The sequence below is a fragment of the Tarenaya hassleriana genome, unplaced genomic scaffold, assembly GCF_000463585.1.
Source record: "Tarenaya hassleriana unplaced genomic scaffold, ASM46358v1 Cleome24, whole genome shotgun sequence".
In the NCBI taxonomy this organism is placed as follows: Eukaryota; Viridiplantae; Streptophyta; class Magnoliopsida; order Brassicales; family Cleomaceae; genus Tarenaya; species Tarenaya hassleriana.
This window is the reverse complement of record NW_010965696.1, coordinates 36,732-56,122: the sequence shown is the minus strand read 5'-3', so window position 1 is coordinate 56,122 and position 19,391 is coordinate 36,732. Positions and strand designations below refer to the sequence as shown.

The window sequence follows — 19,391 nt, the reverse complement described above, 5'->3', positions numbered from 1 at the left end:
AAGAGTGTAAGATGGAACCCGGATTGAAGTTGGAGAATGCTTTGATCAATGCATATGCAGCTTGCAACGAAATGGATGTAGCGGAAGGGATCTTCAAGAGTATGAAGATTAGGGATGTGATTTCGTGGACGTCTATCGTAAAAGGGTTTGTTGAGACAGGAAATCTAGAGCTGGCAAGGACATATTTTGATCAGATGCCGGAGAGAGACAATGTTTCATGGACAGCCATAATAGATGGTTACTTACGAGCTGGATTCTTCAAAGAGTCTCTAGAACTTTTCCGTCAGATGCAAAGCTCGGGTATCAAACCCGATGAGTACACCATGGTAAGTGTTATTACGGCTTGTTCCCATCTCGGTGCCTTGGAGATAGGTGAATGGGCAAAGACATACATAGACAGATACAAGATCAAGAATGATGTTGTTGTGGGGAATGCTCTGATTGATATGTATTTCAAATGTGGATGTGTGAGTAAAGCACAGAAGATTTTCAATGACATGATTAGGAAGGACAAGTTCACATGGACAGCTATGGTTGTTGGTCTTGCCAACAATGGCCATGGAGAAGAAGCGCTCAAATTCTTCTCCCAAATGGTCGTTAAGTCGATACAACCAGATGAGATAACTTACCTCGGAGTACTTTCAGCTTGTTCCCATACTGGAATGGTAGACCAAGGAAGAAACTTTTTTGCGAAGATGACCAGTGAACATGGAATCGAGCCGAGATTAGTACATTACGGGTGTATGGTCGATCTCCTCAGCCGAGCCGGGATGGTTAAGGAAGCGTACGAGGTAATACTTAACATGCCGATGAATCCAAACTCAATCATATGGGGAACCCTCCTCAGTGCCTGCAGAGTTCATAAAGATACACAGCTTGCTGAATTGGCTGCTGAGAAAATTCTCCAACTGGAACAGGAGAATGGAGCTGTTTATACTTTGTTATGCAACACATATGCAGCTTGTGGAAGATGGGAGGACTTGAGAGGTTTAAGAAGAAAGATGATGGAAAGAGGAATCAAGAAGAAACCAGGTTTTAGCTCAATTGAGGTGGATGGTTTCATTCATGAATTTGTTGCTGGGGACAGAACACATCTTCAAGCTGATGATATTTACATGGAATTAGAAGAAATGACACATGAATTGAAGCTTGCTGGATATTTACCCGATACGACTGAGGCATTGTTAGAATATGGGTAAAGAGAATTTAGCTACCAAAGATTGGGGGTTTGATTGATTCAGAAGACATGGATACATTTCAAGACCATACAAACTGAAAAGTGCTCAGATCCGGGTACCTGACTCAACCCGATGAGTTTGGACCTGGTGATGACGAAAACTCGGCCTTTCGGGTGTCACATGGCAAGAATCCACACCAGACCAATCTCCAAGTTCCGTGCAGACAAAGTTCAGAAGAGCTACACATAACTTACATTGACCATTTCAAATATGTCTGATTAGGATGGCAAAGAAAAGGGTCAACTCCATGTTTTGAAAAACTGAAATATGTACTCAGAATGTTGAGTGTTCCCCATTTATGTTTGCGCTATAGATGAAAGAGAGACAGCTCTGTAGAACAGGCCTATCTTCTCTCCATCTCTATATTCTTTCTACCCTCAAATTCCATTGCAAAAATTTAACTTTGAAACAACAGAACAGACAAACTGAGTGACTCCACGAGTGTGTTTACCTTCTCTCAAGCATCCTCCTGAGCCCTCGGGGAATTCTCGGGCGTCTTCAGATGAGCCGTCTCCACTGTTCTACAGTCCTTATATTGCATGACAACAGCCCGGAAATCGTCCAAGAAAACAGGATCCTTAAATTTCAGAGCGAATGTGGATAGACTGCCTTCTTTGCCTTCGCCCATACTATTCACGCATGCAAATGTGATTCCTTTCTTGTCCATTTTAGTGAGTTTCATCTCCGGGAAGAGACCTGCGTTTAGGATCAACCTGTAGTTTGCCCTTTGCCCTTTTCCATTACCACTGCTAGTGGAGACGTTGATCTTGACTTCTCCCTTCCCTCGTTCTTTCCATGTTCCATCAAGATATTCAAAAAGTACAGATTCGGCTGAGAATGCCACACTCTCGTTCTCTTCTCCTGTCTCCACAGAAACCTCTTCCTTTAATGGGAAGGCACTACTTTCACTCTTGGCAATAATGGAAGTACCAGAGGCAGCAAAAACGGGAGTGTTACCATTGTTTGAGAAGCCAAAACTAAAAGATGGATGGCCAGCCTGCTGTCCAAAGATAGATCCAGAACCAGTAGAACCCTCCTGAGACACCAATCCGAATGAGAATGAAGAACTAGAGAAACCCGTGCCAGCAAGTCCAGTGAATGCATTTTTGGTAGTTGAATGAAGTTGAAATGAGTTCAAAGCACCACCATCTCCATTCTTCTCCACATTTTCACTCCCATTCTCTTCCTATTCCTCATTCTTGGTCTGATCATCAGCAGATTCCTTTTCGCTACGATCACCAGTTTGGACTGTCTCCTCCTTAGTAGTATTACAGTTATCTGTCATGCTGTCTCCAGCAGCACCAGTAACTTTGTCATCAGGTCTTTTTCCAGGTTCAGTATCTTCAGGTGGCCGAATGCGATGATTCCTTTAGTCGTTCCGAAGCCCATTCTCTTAATCTAGAAAACCCGTGTTCTCGGGAAGCATCGAAAATCTTTTCCAACATTTGTAAGGTCGGATCGAACGGCATCATCCTAAGAAAATCCTCAAGCTCATCCATGCATCCATACTTACAGTAGAGCTCAGTCATGTAATGGTAATGCTCCACCTGAGGTATTACAAGATATCTTGAGCTCATCGAATTGAAATAGTGTCGGCCCATTTCTACATGGCCCTCGTGTATGCATGCTCGCAATACACCTTGAAAGGTCACATTGTCTGGCTTGATCCCTTCATCTTCCATCATCATGATCATCTCAAACACCTCTCTGCTTCCGCCATTATGAATACATCCAAGGATCATAGTATTCCATAGAACCAAATCCCGGAAATTTGCCTCTTTGAATACCCGGAGGGCATAGTCGAGGCATCGGCATTTGGAGTACATGTCAACCATAGCCCCGGTTATCACAGTGTCTATATCGTATCCGTTCCTAATCAAGAACCCGTGTATTCCTTTACCTAGTTTCGGAGCTGAAATGTTTGCACACCCGGCTAGGAGTGTTGCGAATGTAAACTTGCTTGGTTTTGCCTCCATTAGCATCCCTTCAAAGAAAGATATGGCTTGCTCACTCCGACCAAGTCGAGCATAGCTAGTCAATAGAGCATTCCAAGAGATCCCGTCCCTTGATCCGCTCATTTGGTGGAACCATATGTTGGCACTTGGCAAGGCTCCGCAATTCCCGTACATATTGAGAAGAGCATTGCCTACGAATATATTGGAATCAAAACCACGTCGGTAGATAAAACCATGTAGTTGTTTTCCCATTTCAACATCTGAAAGACCTGAACAGACGTTTAGAAAAAGCCCGACTGTGACATCATCACCAATGTTGTCGGTTTCTTTCCGCATCAAATAGAGAAAATCAAGTGCCTCGTCCCATTCACCAGCACGCACATATCCACCGAGCATTGCGTTCCATGAGACTACATTCCGGTCGGGCATTTCATCAAAGAGCTGCCTTGCCTCTCGAATTTTGCCACTCATTGCATACCCTGACATCAAACAAGTCCAAGATATCAAATCTTTCGATTGAGTCTGGTCAAATACCCTACGAGCACACTCCAATTTTCCACATTTCGCATACATATCAAACAAAGAGGTAGACACAATCCCGTCTGCTTCAAAATTGATTTTGATAGCAAGAGCGTGGATCTCTGTTCCGACATCAAGGGCCAAGGATCTCGAACAAGCTACAATTGCATTAGAAACCGTGTGATTCAAAGGTCTGACATTCAACTTTAACATTTCGAAGAAGATTCTCAACGTCTCCTTGGAAGAACCTATCTCGAGATACCGTCGTACAATCACATTCCATGAAACATCACTTGGACTTTTAATCTCATCGAAAACTCTTCTCGCATCGCCCATAACTTTGCACTTCCCATAAATATCAACAATTGCAGTTTTCAAAATCACATTCTCGGAAAATCCATTCTTTATAACAGCCCCATGTAGCTGCATCAAGACACCCAGATCCAAAATCAAACCACATGACCTCAAAACACTTGCAAAGGTATTCTCCTTTGCCCGAATACCTTCTCTATTCATCCTGCGAAACATACGAAACACCTCATCCGAAACTCCATTTTGCGCACAAGCAGTAATCACAGCGTTCCAAGACCCACCATCTCGTTCAGGCATTTGCTCAAACAGTTCTCGGGCATCATCCACGTTTCCACACTTCCCATAAGTCTCGATGGCTCTGTTCAAGAGGAAAACCGGAGGAAACGGAGAGAAAGTCACCAAGTGCGACTCCACCTTACGAGCTTCAACAATAGCGGATTTTTCAGAACAGAGACGGAAAAGGCGCTCGTAGAGCGAGTAGTCTACAGGTTCGAGAGAAGCGAAGAGGACCGAGACGGCTTTCGAGAGACAATCGGACTGAAGATGGACAAGGATTTGGTGGGTCAGGGACTGGGCAGGTCTGGGTGGGGTCGCGATCAGGGGTTTGTGGGTTGTGTTGCGTCGAAGAAAACGACCAGCGACAGATGCCATTTTTTTCCCGGTGGGTGTTTCCGAAAGAAACAGAGAACTTAGTGAAGCTCCATATCATCGTGTTCCAGGGAACATCATCTCTTCAGGGCATTTCGCCAAACACAATCAGGGCGCAGCAAAACAACTCAAAGGATCTGAAAATCGAAAGGGTAGCAGCGAAATCTGAAAGCCCATTTCACAAAAAACGAAAATCCAACAGATACGGCAAACAAATCCACAGTATGCCGAACAAAAGAAAATTACACGGCGGGAATCAGAACAACAGAACAGCCATATAATAGGATGTCCTAAGGATAGGAAACAGAAAAAGCCTTAACGACAGTGAAGTGAGAAGGAGGTTTACCGACGAGGAGAAGCCCTCGACAAACTCTCAAGCCGGAGAGAAACAGGGGAGAGAGACCCAGAAACTAGAAAGCACATGGAAAGAAAAACGATGAAAGAAAACCTTTTTTCCGCCTTGAAAACCGTTATGGCCAACGAAGATTGCGAGTTAAAACATGTGAAAATGTAAAATTAAATTATGTTTAGCGAAATTAGCTAAAATAGCATTTTTTCCAAATAAGAGAAATCAGTAAAATAAACTTAGTTTTAAACATTTTCAATGTTACTCTATTTCTTGTATTATGCTGAAAAAAATCAGAAGAGAAAAAGTTGAAAAAGATTTAGGTTTGACAATAGAAAATAAGGAAAAGATCGTAAAACTAACTAAATACATAATGGTAAGTTTTCCATAAAATCTATTTATATAAATTTACGAGGATAAACTATGTGAAATGAATAGAGAAAAAACAATGAGATACTGAAAAATAAATATTAATTAATCGAATTAAAAATACTAGGAAAAAGTTTTATGACAAATAGAAATCAAAGTATAAAATTGTAAGAGAATAAGTGGAATATATTAAATTTGATAGCGAATTAATATAACAGGCATGTTTACAATGAAATGAAAACCACCATTAAAATACTAATGAATCATATCCGACTACACAAAATTAGTTTTAAAAATCTCTAAAATACATTTTCAAACAATATTTAGATTTTAGGATAACTAATTAAATTTACCATAGAAACAAAAAAGAAAAGTGGAGGTGAAAATTCCTAATTACCAAATTTACCCCTCCTTTATTTTTTGCCTAATGAAAAGAAAACCCCCTTTCCTTCACTGTCCATAGTCGAATTTCCAATTGTTTTCTCCCTCGGTCAATGCTATGACAACCGAATCACGAGATATGAAAGACGAATTCTTGAATTTACACAGGGAGAACTCCGAAGATCTGGAACTTGATTCTGATACAAGTTTTATATACATATTCTAGTGGCAAATAATGAAAGCAATACAATGGTAGATGGGCAACTAATGCATTGAAATTGAATAAAGTCGGTTTAATTTGGTCCGGTTCAGCATGGTTCAGCATAATAATGTGGTCCGGTTCATATATGCATCAGAGAAATGAGACAAAACTCATTCTACAGAAGAAATGATGAACTTAAATCTAATCAGGAATTATATATATATATATACATTTATGACACCCAGTTCCAAAACTCGACCACATTACCTGTGGTAAAACCGAAAGAAGAAACCCACCAGTTCACAAGCACAAGCTCATCAATCAAAATCCAGCAAAAGAACGAGTCCTGTGGTTCTTCAGAATTTTTCCTTTCCGAAAGAAAGTAAAAAGTGCAGTAAAGAATCACCAGTAAGTATAAAACTCTAATAAACCAAGTGTGTACCTGTTATGCTGCTCTTTAGGAATTGTGGGTAAGATTTCATTGGCTTTTTCCAAATCACCTCGCATCACGAGAGTCTTGTACTCAATCAGGCTGCTCTTCTTCGATTATATATAACTGTCTTATTTGTTAGTTCATCAAGTAAAGGATGTGGTTCTTACCTTCAACTTCAAGTGTTGGAACTGCCCATTCCCAAAGCTGAAACTAGTGATGATGCCCTGTAAACTCTGTCAAGATCAACAGAAAAAAAAATGAAAGAGAGATGTCAGTTAGATGGATGATCCAAATAAGAGTTGGATAACCAGTGACCAAAACTGTTTATATCCTCCAATCCAGAAATAACCCTACCGACACATTTTTTTTCTATAATCTACATCTAACCAACACAGACACTAAGGTGTTATAAGATATGTTATGGTTTTGGGAAGAGATGATAAATTGATCACCAGAGACAAAATTTCGACTTTCTGCTAAATTAGGCTGATGGGTTTCCTTCGTTATTTGAATCCCACTCTTCGTCAGCCTCACTTCTGTTTACAAGCACGGCACCATCTGTAAAGTCGGTATGAGCAGCTCCTCCCTCATGCTGTTCCTGAGTCTCTCCTTCTTCATGCTCTCCTTGAGTCTCTCTTTCTTCATGCCGTTCCTCTACATCCACTTCGTTCTGTTCATTCCCATTTTCTTCTGCTACCTGTAACAAGATAAATGAAAAAAGAAAAAATCACAAAGGTTGATCCAGAGTGATATAAACTCACATGTTTCAAGGTAAGGTTAACCAAAAATCAATGCAAATAAACCAGTTATTTACAGTGTTTAATCTCCAGAATACAAAGGTGGGTCACAACAGTAGAGGAATAAACAAACTATTTGTACACACTGTGCAACTGCATGAAATTTCACAACTTGGATGGAAATCCGTGACATATGTAACCAAATTACAGCTGAAGAACTTGCCTCATGATCGACATCTCCATTTTCAAGAGTTTCCTCTTCCTCAATTTGCATGTTTCTAAAGGCTTCCACAAGTGTTATGTGGGAGTTATCAGCATGGCTTGGATAATTCTCCGCAGCTATATAAACTCCCCTATAGCAAAGTAAAAGAGTCAAATTTGTCAATCTACTGTAATGTGCCCATCAATGAAATTCTTTTTAATATAAACCGCCTACATGAACTGATTCAACACGCATGATGTAAAACAATCAGTGCTAAAAAAAATGTGGTAATGGTATGTGTGCTTATCCAGTGACAATATGGTAATAATCATGTCCAAACGTTCAGGAACAGACAAGAATTGAAAAAAGTGTTCAAATAATACCTCATCTCTGCGGCTTTTTCTTCAACCGAAAGAGCGATTTGCCAATCCTCAAAAAGATTTGGGTACTCTACAGGGTCAGCCAAAGATTCTGCTGCTTTTGGATTAACCTGTTCACACCGCTGATGCAACTTTAAACCATACCTTTTCTCCTTGACCTTAGTATACCAAAACGTAAGGAAAATAACCTTGCTAAGATCTTTCCTCCAAATTCCAATTATCTCAGAAACTTTGCTTGGAAGATAAGATCGTGCCATCAGAGCAGCTTCTGGTACCCGATTGCTGCAGGGGAAAAACATTTTATTGATAACACCAAGGCACTTGAAATTTGACATTCAAACTAAGAAGAAGCAGCAAGAATTACCTCTCAATCAATAACTGCAGACAATCTTCCAATTTACCCAGCATGAACAAGCAAAGAAAGGCGACATTGTTCTTCCCCTTCTCTTTAGCAAGAGATGCAAGTTTTGAAATCCCTTCGACATCTCCCAGAGAAGAATAGAACAGCAATAAGCCGCTCAAATCCATCGCATATTCCATGCAATCCTCTGCCATTTGCAACTGCCGTGATGGAACACGTACAATCATAAAAAAAAATCACTTGGAAATGTACATCAATGATACGAAGCAACGAGTGTAGATGCAGGAATCTTATAGTTATTTCAAGATGATCTACACATGAACTCCTTTCTAAATACAACTTGATGTCACTGGCCGAAAAGTCTTTTTCCATTTACAATCACAAAACAATAGTACAAAAATGTGAACAGAGAACATACCTTTCCAGAGGACATGGCTAACTGGCCTAACTGCTTCCATTTAGACTCGCTCTGCATTTCTTGAGCAATTTCCTGCAACCATGGAAAGCAAGAATATGTAACATGGTGCTAATTCCAAATTAATCGAAAAGTAGTTCCCAAAACTGATCATCATGTATCATGCTACCTTTGCAATTTCAAGCCGGCCCAGTTGTATGGCCAACTCGAATCTGTAGTCTGGGTCTGTTGCAATTTCTAAAGCATCTTCAATCATACCCCGTGACTCCAAGAAATGAGCGACACTAAGAATTGGAAACATTTTCAAAATAAGCTTAAAAAAAATAAAAATGATATACCCTTTGGTAGCTATCTATCCGTTTTGGTTAAAGCATTAAACTAAGTGTAGTCACAGAGACATCTACAGACACAAAGCAATCACATGATCTACCTAGAAACATGGGAAAGGTAAACTGGTCATCTACCTATTATGGTGCTCTTTAGGAATTGTGGGTAAAACTTCATTGGCTTTCTCCAAATCACCTCGCATCACGAGAGTCTTGTACTCAATCAGGCTAAGCAGTAGGATATATCCGATAACACTGTATTATAGAGAACAGGTGTACATCAGAAACTTTTAAAACAAATTAAAATAGTCTGAACAAAATACAGAAAAGGCTAGGACACTTACTTGAATTCTTTGTCAATCAAGAACAAACGACTTTGATTAGCAAGATAACCTAACAAATACATTGGGCGGTCTAAATGGTACATTGTGGTCACCTGTTAAAAGATAGATGGTTAAGATGATGCTCATTCATAAAGACATAAAATTTTTTGAAGTTATCAAGACACATTGGAATACCTCGCCTCCGATACAGTAGTTAAGCCTCCATGAAGAATTATTGTAAATGAAACAGTCACCAACCCATATACCTGTCCTAACACGTTCATCATTTTCATGGAGAACCTCAAAAGCATCCTCGATACCTTCTTCATCAGATGGCCTTGCACTATCAAAGTGCGAGGAAACCAAGTCTCGCTAAACAGTAAGGACAACACGAGTAAGCATTCAACATATGGTGAGCGAATAAAAAACATAGTTATAGATCAAAGAAAGCTTATGTGTACAAATCCAAAGAGCTTAAACGATTTTGAGGTTGGAAAAGATTCTCACATTGTACTTCAGAATGTAGAATGACGTATCACTAGCAATGGCTACTAAATCGCCACTGTCAGCCCAATAAAGATTCTGCGAGTGGTTCATGGCAACAATGTATTAATAAAGGGGAGAAACGGGCACAACAACTGAAAATAATGTGATTGATATTGAAGTCCAAAAGTAAAACTAATGCAGATTTCTACCTTTACAGTGACGTCAATCCGTTGAATTAGCCTACATTCAGCCCAATCATAAAAGCAAATGAAATCATTTGAACACATAGCTAATAAGGTTCCTCCAAAAATCTTCTCAGTTGAGAAAGTAGGCCGGACATTCCGCTTTTCCTGAAAGCATCACATCTGTTAGTCACCATGTCCGGCAATAGCTATGCCAACGCAAGTATTTAAAACTTCTCCAAGACTAGAGAAGCATGCTAACTTCTGACATAACTTAGAGAAGCCACAAAATATCAACACACCTGGAAATTTTTGCTGAAAATCTTAATCTTTGACGAGCTTTCTCTAACTGCGTATTCCCCTTCAGATGACCACACAAATTCTAGTCCAGAACCAAAAGACCTGTTTCTCCAAGCCAAAGATGTGTAGATTATGTACTCGCCATCACCGCAGACAACGACAAACCTTCCATTAGGATTGTGCTTCAAGCTCTAAGAGTTAGAACAGCCAAACGTGAGGGGCATTATGGTAGAGACATCAATCCAGAAAGATACATGTTTGTGTCACAATCTTAGGATGCCATTAATTTCTTAAAAAGTTCAGTTTTGCCATCTATTCCCGTTTCAAACATAACTAGTTGTTTAAAGAGCAGAAAAAGCCTCAGCTGCAGGTGAAAGTAAACATGTCTATTTGTAGGAAACATGCTCATTGTACCCCCCAAAAGTAGGATATGCACAGAAACCGTTTGCCCCAACAACAGATTATGAACTATTTCACAACATTGCCTAGAATTGCAATAGTGATGCATTATAAAACTCACTTGTGGATAAAGATCACAGGTTCCCAATTCTTTAACAGCCAAGGGCAATCTCTCACCATCGGTAACCTACAGTAGAAAAACAAAACTTGAAACCATCATGCATAGAAATAAAAAGTTTATGTCTTGGCCAGTCCTGCCATGCCACAATATAAGAGTTACAGTTACGACCAAGACCTCAAGATCTGCACTAATACTTTTGATGTTCGTAGTTTGAATTTCGTTATGCTTAGCCCATATGATTTTCCCGCTAGAGTCCATGCTAGCAACTGGAATTTCTCGTCCAAGTTTAACCATGATGGTTCCTTCATCATACCCAATCACAACCCTGTAAAAGAACAAACACAAAAAAACCACATTGATGGTCCTATAGGCCCAACGAGATAGAGAACTAAAATCAAGCAATACAGAGAGGCCTCAGCAGCTATTGAAAAGTAAAAGTACCCTAATCTTTAAAAATCATCAAACTCACAGTGAAATAAAATTAACCGTAAACATATACAAAAGAAATTCAACAACATAAGCAAATATCAGGCAATTGTTGTTGCACTAGCCACTATCTATTAAGAAGAACATCTACACCTGAAAACCAATCCTAACAAGCATTGATTTAGCAAGAGAAAGCAGAGGGAGCAAAGTTTCCAAAAATCACCGGCGTGAACCCTTCATGTAACTGACAGCCCAAACTCTCTCGAGGCCATAATTCAGTGTGTTCTCTAGCCTGCAAGCAAAGACAATTTTCTTAAAAATATTTATTTTGGGACTATAAATAAAAGAAAGGGATATAAAAGGATCAGGTGAAAAAGTGTAGGAAAAAGAAGCTCTATACTTAGCTCCTATTGGATATTCAATAAGCAGCAAAACCTCACATTGTTGTATTCTAACAAAAGCATGTTTGTATCTCAATTCTCAAATACCTGTATGTGGTGGCATGCCATATGCGAACGGTGCCATCCTCAGAACCTGTAATTATAATTGGAAGCTCGGGATGGAAACAAACTGCAGAGACATTGTGTGTGTGCCCTTCCAGAGTCTGGACACAACTTCTGGTTTGATAGTCCCAGACCTGATTCCCGGAATTAATTAGTAAATGATGAAATTACATCATATCCGTACAGGTTTTATCTCAAAAAAGGACATTTAAGTGGAAGCAAACCTTAGCTGTGTGATCATCAGATCCGGTAATTAGGTAGGGCTTATCGCCTCCTGTGAAATATTCTACACAGTTTACTCCTTTCTGATGGGCGTCGAGTGTAAAATTCGGGTCTGGGGAACCAAGATTCCAAATCTGGAGGCCAAAAACCACATAGAAATTGGATGAGTGAACACTTTTGAGCATCTTGAACCATAAACAAGCAAGCCACTGTGGACATTTTCCCACCTTTATGGTACGATCAAGTGAAGCACTGGCAAAAGTGTTAGTGTCTTTTGGATTAAACGTCACTTGCATCACATAGTGGGAATGTCCCTCGAATATCTGAGTACAAGCCCAACCCTTTTCCCAGTCCCAAAGCTTTATGAGCATATCATCAGAAGATGACAGCACATACGGAAGGGTTGGGTGGACAGCCACACACCTAATGTAATCCGTATGAGCCTCAAAAACTTTAATCTTGTCCATTGTATTGTAATTGTATACACGAATATACATATCATCAGCTCCTGCCACAACCCATTGTTTGCGTGCTACAAACTTGGCTGACCTAACTGCACAATCACATATAAACTTCAGAAAAAATAACAAATAGATAAGGCAAGCTAAAGCTCTGTAACATAAAATGAAAAAGTGGAAAGCTGATATACCTGGTAATTCGGTCATCTCAAATGATTTTGCTACCGTCTGGCATTATCATGGTAGATTAGAGTTAGGGTAATCCATAAACCTTTCAACAGGGCCTTAAAAACTTACACGGAAAAACTTTGAAACCTCGCAGAATGCATAAAGCAAAGATATTTTTACTTGTAATATTGGTCATTCCATATCACAAGCTGCTTGGTGGAAGATAAAAAGCACAAAAGATGGGTATACACCATACCTGTGTCTGGTAGTTCCAAATACACACCGTTCCAGAATACAAACTCGCCAGAATCCTGTACCAATCACAACATTTCACATCCATTCAATCCCACCAGAAGAAGATGCAAACGTAAAAGAAATAGAACTAATCATAGTTCTACAACAGAAGTCTACTCAAGTCAAGTGAAGGACTAAGTTATTTTTTCATCGCTATAGCCAAAAAATAACATGAATAAACATAAGTGGACATCATTTACCATGGTTCTGTTGGATGCAGGTCCACGGACTTTACTCTCTCTGATCGCTGAGCAAATTTCCTCTGATGAGAAAATACAAGCAAATCAATCCACGCAGCAGACAACCAACGACAAGGAAAATAAAGAGTTCTCTTTTACAGAGTTTGGAATAAATACCTTGATCTCAAGTCTGAGCGGCTGTTGCAACAAAAAAGATGGAAAACACCGGTCAGTACTAAACCAAACGCAAAGCTCTTAGATTGAAAACATCGAACTTGTGTATGTTGTCTGATTTCAGGAGGGAATATTTTCGAATCAATAGTTTACTAAATTATCTTTCCGTTCGCAAAGATCAAACACCCAATACGAAACATAATCGATGATGCAGCCAAACCCACAAAACACAAGATCGTCAATCTTCAAAATCTATGATCCTGTCTGATTCCATAAAGAGAATGCAAGAAACTACACTCAATTTCGCGAAAACCACAATAATCAGCATCAACAAAAAGACGGCCACAGTTCCCAAATTCTTCGCATCAGATTAAACAAATCAGAAACAAAATCAAACGGTTCGCGATTACAGGAACTCACGCTCAAATTACGCTTAAAAACAAGTGAAAACGAAGGAATCCAAATCGAATCAAAACATATACACATAGGATCTGAAGAAACAAACGGGAGAGTGCACTACACACCATTTTTTCGGATAAAGATTCGCAAGAAAGACGTTAAGCTATTCGGATCTCGTATCTCGACCAAATCTGCAGACCGGAGATCGAAGGTAGACGTTAGGACGAGCCCTGTGAAGAAATGAGGCCGAGGCAATCGAGAGGAAGAAGAACGATGCTTTCGAACTGTGCAACGACAGTGCCACTGCGCTTAGGGGCCTCCCTTCGAACTTTTTTTCTTCCGCTCTTTGTTTTGGAACATTACAAGCCTTTCATGATGTCTTATTTATATTAAAATTATTTTACAAAATATAAAATAATCTATACAAATCATCTAGGCCCTTAGAATTCAAATTCGAATTTTTACAAACGGTTGGTTAAAATTCAAGAAGATATACATGTAAATAATGAATACCTAAAAAGCCACTCGATTTACCCCTTACATACATTTTATGCCAAAACTCTTTATTATCAGCTTATGGTTGATACCCGGTTTTTAATTTTATACATTTTATTATCGTTAATTATTCTAATTTCTTATTCAATTACATATGTAAATACTTTTATATAACATGCCTGCCTACTAAACTCTATATAGAAATATACATTTTTTTAGACATATTTTTATATGTAATCTCAAAAGGAAAAAATTGGCACCTACAAATTTGATATTAATGCGAGACACGTAATGGGCTTTCCCGGTATTCCGGAAGATGTAGTTGGTAAAAAGGTTCGGTGAACTTTCGAATTATAAAAAAAAATTATAACACCTAACATTACACCACCGACACGTGTCATATATACATACATTGATAGACGATATTGAGTTATGAGTTCTGAGACAATATCAAAATACCTGTAGTTTTTTTCTTTTTTTTTTGAAAATTAAGAAACGTGAATTCGAAAATAATGGAACCAAAATCCGAAAATGTCTCTAAATCCTCAAGATATGCAACATTACATTCAACTGAAATCTCTTTCTTAAATAGTTTCGTTAAGGTTACATCACGTGATTGTTGTACGTAACCATCGCCTTCTCCCAAGGTTCTTTGCTCATTATCACGTGATTACCAATAATTAATTAGCATTATACCCGCAATAACTAAAAATCCCTAGTTGAGTAATGCTAATACTGCGTACTCTACGTCATGATTCCATCATCTTTCATTACTTCGCGGTTTATTACTTTATTATAGCACGTGAATGACACCACCTAGGAGTTGACATTCTGGTTTAAATCTGCATTCCGATTTTAAAATTCAACCGAAATTCCTTCGACCTGAATGAGATAAACTAAAGCTGTAACTAAACCGGTTCCTACCCTAGCTAAACCGGAAAAACAACCCCTAACGTCACCTTGACGATTTAGAAAGAGATTTTACAATAGTTTTTCTAATTACTCTCATTTAGAATTTTATATTGGTAAACAAATAAGGATACATTTTATTTGGACCATCTTATTCGATGAATTCCACTTGAATTAGGTTTCCATATATATTTCTACATGCGGGTTGTGCTAAAATCGATAGGATTTAACATTGAAGATTGGATCATGTTCTTATTCAGATTATGGGCAGCTATAAGGTTATAGTATTAGATTCATATATCCCTATACAACTGAAATTAATCGTAATTATATACATCAAATCATATAAATTCAGAAAAATTTTGATAATAATTGCATATATCCTCCCAGTAAAACCAAAACATTTTTTATTGTATTACTAATACGTTACTACATTTATTTTAGATTTGCTCCTTCCATGTTTCTGTAACAAAACACACTCACAAAATTTAAAAAAAAAACCAATTTTAATGATGGTAGCTAATTACTTATCGTAAGTATGAAAAACATTCAAATAATCAACAGATCAGTGTGTTATCAAAAACCCTAGAAGGAACAGCAAATCTAGCAGAAAAAGACCGAGAGAAAGCATCGGGATCGTCTTGTCCGAAGACGGGATCTCTCTCGAAGTTCTGAGAATAAGTAAAAGGGTTATACGGAACATGAACATGAACTCTGGCATCTGAAGAACAACGAAAGAACTTTCTCTGCAACATCAAGATCTTCCTCCATAGCTGTCTCCACTTTGATCTTGAAGAAGACTCGCCATCTTCAGAGAGATTGAGATCTATCCGATCATAACCTGTTTTCAGACGGCTTGGAATCTCTGCTCCTGAGTTGCATAACTTTGCGATGTCCATAGAGTATCTGAAAGACATGAAAGAACAACAAAAGACTTTGTGATGTTCTAGAATTTTTTTTTTTTGGATCTGTTTGTTTGGGGTTGATTAGTTGGGTATATTTATACAGAAGATCTGAGAATTTGGAGTCAAAGGAATCAAAGAGAGTCTTGGGGAAGTGTGAGAATATTTTTTTTTATGAATCATGTAAGGTCATTATTGTTACAACTTGCTCATGCATGTGTATGGTACATATTTTATAATTTTAATATTGAAAAAATGTATTAAAAGGGTTCGTATAGTATTCAATAATGATTATGGAAGTTGGCAGGTTATTAATACAACAGAATTATTACGATATGTATCTTATGTTTTGAAATTTGATACGTCTCTTCCTTACCTTATATCAACCGAAATATCACATAGATCACTTGGATTCTAGTTTTTATTTGATTTGATTTCCTTATATGCAAAGAATAGGGAAATGTAGAAATGCAGTCAAATTTATCCTGGTAGTTTCTTCAAAATTTGAGTCCGAATTATATTCCAATGTGATGTAATTTAAAAATTATATACATTTCATAATCTATTTCGTAAAAATATAGAAAAATTAAAATTGTTAATATCACATCAAATTAAATTGAATTGAACAATATATTATCGTTTCGATCCATTTTAGTATAATCTGAATATAAAAATAGAAAAATATTAAATGAAAATAGATAAGTTTATTCAAATCAAAATAAAAATTGAATCAAAATATAAACTAAATTATGTATTTTTATAAAACAAATAATTAGAATTATGCAGTGGAAAATAAAAATAGAGATTCGCTGAAAAAAAAAGAAATTAGGTGATGTGTCCGAAATTAGAATTAGGCAGATTGGATAATGGATTTTTAATACCAACTAGGTGAAAGACCCGCGCGATGCGCGGGTTATTCTTTATTATATTTCGATTATATTTTAAAATATGTTGGTATATAATTTAAAAATTTTAAATAAATAATTTATTTAATATAGGAGAAAACTATATCTGTAATATAAAATTGTTGTAAAATCATCAATATTCATTATATGGTTCAGATATGTGTCTTTGTCTACGATGTATATGTTTGATATCTTTTTTATAAAATTTGTTAATATAAATATTAAAAATGATATTAATTATTTGTTAACGGACAAAGAATGTATTGGTTAACGGACGCTAAAAAACATATTGCTAAACTTAATTAAAACATTGAATTTTTATATTTAATATTAAATGGAGAACAATTTCTTGATGACGACATGACTCGTAAATTTAATCATTTTATTGTGATCAAAACTCTAACCATATATATCATAAAAAAAATTCAATTTTAAACTCCACAGATATATTTTTTATTTTTTTTGTATTTTGATGAAACTGATAATTTTTTTGTTTGACAATACTGGCAAGTAATTATATAAACATATCCATAATTTTTTCTTTGCAATATTACAAATAATATCATCAACCTTTTCAACAAAAATATTTTTTGTAAAATAATACGAAATTTATTATTCGTTAACTTGTTTATATTTGTGTTTTACAATCTTAAATCACTAAAAAGAAACATATCTTATAGTCAATGATTGGATTCCAACCTAACTAAACCCTCACTAATCAAATGTTTTCATAATTACCGACGGTTCCATCAATTTCAATTGTTTATGTGTTCGTTATATATATATTTACACCATTCTTTTCAATTTATTTTTTCGCCATCAATTATAATATATGCAAATCTTTTACAAACAATATTTTAACAATACAATGGTATACTTTGTCTTATTCCACGACAACGCATAATTCATCTAATTTGAATTTTGCGATTTGAACGAACTTCAAATAATACTTTTGGGTACTTGTGTAATTTCATTAAAAAATAACGCAAAAATAAAATGAGAAAAGAGTCGATAATTACCTTGTATTTTAATACAAATTTATTCGTGAATTTTTTTATATATAACAAAAAAAATTGAAAATTAAAAATTGTGAAAAAAAGATATTGTCATTTATAATGTTTTAACTCCACCTAATTTTGGAATTTATATTGATCACCAAAATGATTCTTGGTTATATATTTTGTTCTCGAATTTGAACACAAACCAATAGTGTATCTCAAGAAACGACATGAATATCATTTGCGCTAAAAAACGTTAAAACATATAGTATCAAAAGTCAAATGTAAAACTCATTGAAGCCGTCTTTGGCACGTTTGTAGTACTTTACACATTCTCGAATTTCTTCTTAGATTCTTTGACACTTCTTCTATACCTAAACTCAACCATTTTTCCGATCATTCATCAAGAATCCATATAAGATATATACCACCATGTACATAAATATATATGTATATATGTGTGTCTAGAAACCCATTCACCAAGAACACACACACACATATATATATATATAAAGACATGTATATGTATAAACATATGAGTTCCTAGATAAATATCGTGAGTAATAGTTACAACAGTTTGAAAATGAAAATAATAATCCTCATATAAGACTAACATACATACATATATACATTATACATGTATGTATATATACAAGTGTGTTTATATATATGTAGTTTTGAGTAGTAACAAAATAAATACGGAGATTTATTCCCATATAAGAGAGGCTAAAAAACAGAATTTCTAAAAGTTTAGTCCATCTCCAAATTTATCTTCAAGAGAGTCAAAGTCTACGGCGGAAGCCACCGGATTATTCCTTCTCCACAATCGGAGACTTTGGAAATATTACCGGAATCCTCCAACTTCACATCTGTCTCCACTTCTCTAGCCATGACTACCACGACGTAGTTTTTTGGTATTTGGTTTGAATCCCCCAACATATATATATATATATATATATACATGTAATATATGTTTAATTTGAATTTTATTACATCCAAATTGTTTCTATTTTTTTTATTGAAGATAATATAAAGAACTTAAGAACACTACTACAACATCGAAGATAATGTGCGTGCAAGAAAAGAAAAACATTATAAACAATCGATTTCATTTGAAGATAATAATATATTCACTAATCTCTCTACCAACATTTTTTCACAATGGATTTATTCATTTTATGATCTTACATACATTTTAGTTTGATATTTTGAATTAAAGAGTATTTAAATATATTTAAATAGGATATACATAATCTTTTCGGTTTATTTTTATATAAAGTATTTTTAATATATAGTCATAGATATAAATAATACATATTTTAAATTTTTTTCTCAATTGTGATGTAGTTTCTTGTATTAGTTTAATATTTGAGAGATATTTATCAGTAAGTCATAAACTTTAAATATTGTTTTTAATAACCATTTCAAAAACATATAGACTTGAATATACATTATACATTATACATTTAAAATCTAAGTTTATATATATTTTTTGTTATTTGGCAATAAGAAAATGTGAAATCAAATACTAAATTAATAATTAAAAGGAAATTTCAAAGAAGAAAAGAAAAAAAAAAGGAGATGAGAGACATAAGATGCTTAGACGTTTCTATTTCATTGACTCTCTCCCTATATTCGTTCACAAAAACACGAAGCTCCTCTCCTCTCTCCTCTTACACAGAAGGCTATATCCATCACATTTCTCCATTTTGCCCCTCCTCACA

At 36.3% G+C, this 19,391-nt stretch overlaps 4 protein-coding genes across 7 annotated transcripts in view; 1 reads left to right on the top strand and 3 right to left on the bottom strand.

Annotated features, from left to right (window-relative positions):
• The window catches only part of LOC104815527 (putative pentatricopeptide repeat-containing protein At3g15930), a 2,659-nt gene extending 1,109 nt beyond the window's left edge, over positions 1-1,550 (top strand). Inside the window, exon 2 of one of the 2 annotated variants that reach the window (XM_010543944.2) lies at positions 1-1,550. In XM_010543944.2, coding sequence (XP_010542246.1) covers positions 1-1,199 — 1,199 coding nt within the window. In that variant the 3' untranslated portion in view covers positions 1,200-1,550. The other variant, XM_010543945.2, reaches the window with a different exon arrangement.
• LOC104815528 (protein LURP-one-related 12-like) overlaps positions 1-5,034 on the bottom strand; it is a 7,672-nt gene extending 2,638 nt beyond the window's left edge. The window contains exon 1 of the mRNA XM_010543946.1: positions 5,019-5,034. The gene's annotated coding sequence lies outside the window, so the exon portion shown is untranslated. The remainder of the gene's footprint in view (positions 1-5,018) is intronic.
• LOC104815529 (pentatricopeptide repeat-containing protein At3g26540-like) lies at positions 1,463-5,239 on the bottom strand. The gene is given in 3 exon segments (XM_019202785.1): positions 1,463-2,608; positions 2,610-4,809; positions 5,019-5,239. Coding segments are annotated over 2 exon segments (2,979 nt in total). The 5' UTR covers positions 4,676-4,809; positions 5,019-5,239; the 3' UTR covers positions 1,463-1,695.
• Positions 5,240-5,622: 383 nt separating this feature from the next.
• On the bottom strand, positions 5,623-13,795 carry LOC104815530 (coatomer subunit beta'-2-like). Of its 3 annotated transcripts, XR_772096.2 has the most exons (27): positions 13,584-13,795; positions 13,063-13,083; positions 12,907-12,968; positions 12,669-12,723; positions 12,436-12,472; positions 12,014-12,339; positions 11,789-11,920; positions 11,550-11,698; positions 11,285-11,353; positions 10,810-10,960; positions 10,636-10,701; positions 10,118-10,306; positions 9,843-9,983; positions 9,655-9,729; positions 9,343-9,519; positions 9,169-9,260; positions 8,963-9,079; positions 8,668-8,782; positions 8,502-8,573; positions 8,087-8,283; positions 7,911-8,004; positions 7,726-7,832; positions 7,364-7,493; positions 6,856-7,100; positions 6,571-6,636; positions 6,238-6,338; positions 5,623-5,965 (listed from the first exon to the last, which is right to left on the bottom strand). XR_772096.2 is itself a non-coding variant. In XM_010543948.2 (25 exons), the coding sequence occupies exons 1-24, from the start codon at positions 13,584-13,586 to the stop codon at positions 6,885-6,887; spliced, it is 2,793 nt and encodes a 930-aa protein (XP_010542250.1). In that variant the 5' UTR covers positions 13,587-13,795; the 3' UTR covers positions 6,570-6,636; positions 6,856-6,884. The 3 variants fall into 3 exon arrangements, 1 of the variants encoding a protein (XP_010542250.1); XR_772095.2 differs by lacking the exon at positions 5,623-5,965 and having other exon boundaries at positions 6,151-6,338; XM_010543948.2 differs by lacking the exons at positions 5,623-5,965; positions 6,238-6,338 and having other exon boundaries at positions 6,570-6,636.
• Positions 13,796-19,391: the final 5,596 nt, after the last annotated feature.

Bases quoted from the DNA above. Each gene is read 5' to 3' on its own strand.
- LOC104815530 (XM_010543948.2), bottom strand. The intron at 11,354-11,549 runs GTATTTGAGAAT...CTTTGCTTGCAG, and splicing joins TGGCATGCCACCACATACAG to GCTAGAGAACACACTGAATT. The intron at 10,702-10,809 runs GTCTTGGTCGTA...TTTCTACTGTAG, and splicing joins GTATTAGTGCAGATCTTGAG to GTTACCGATGGTGAGAGATT.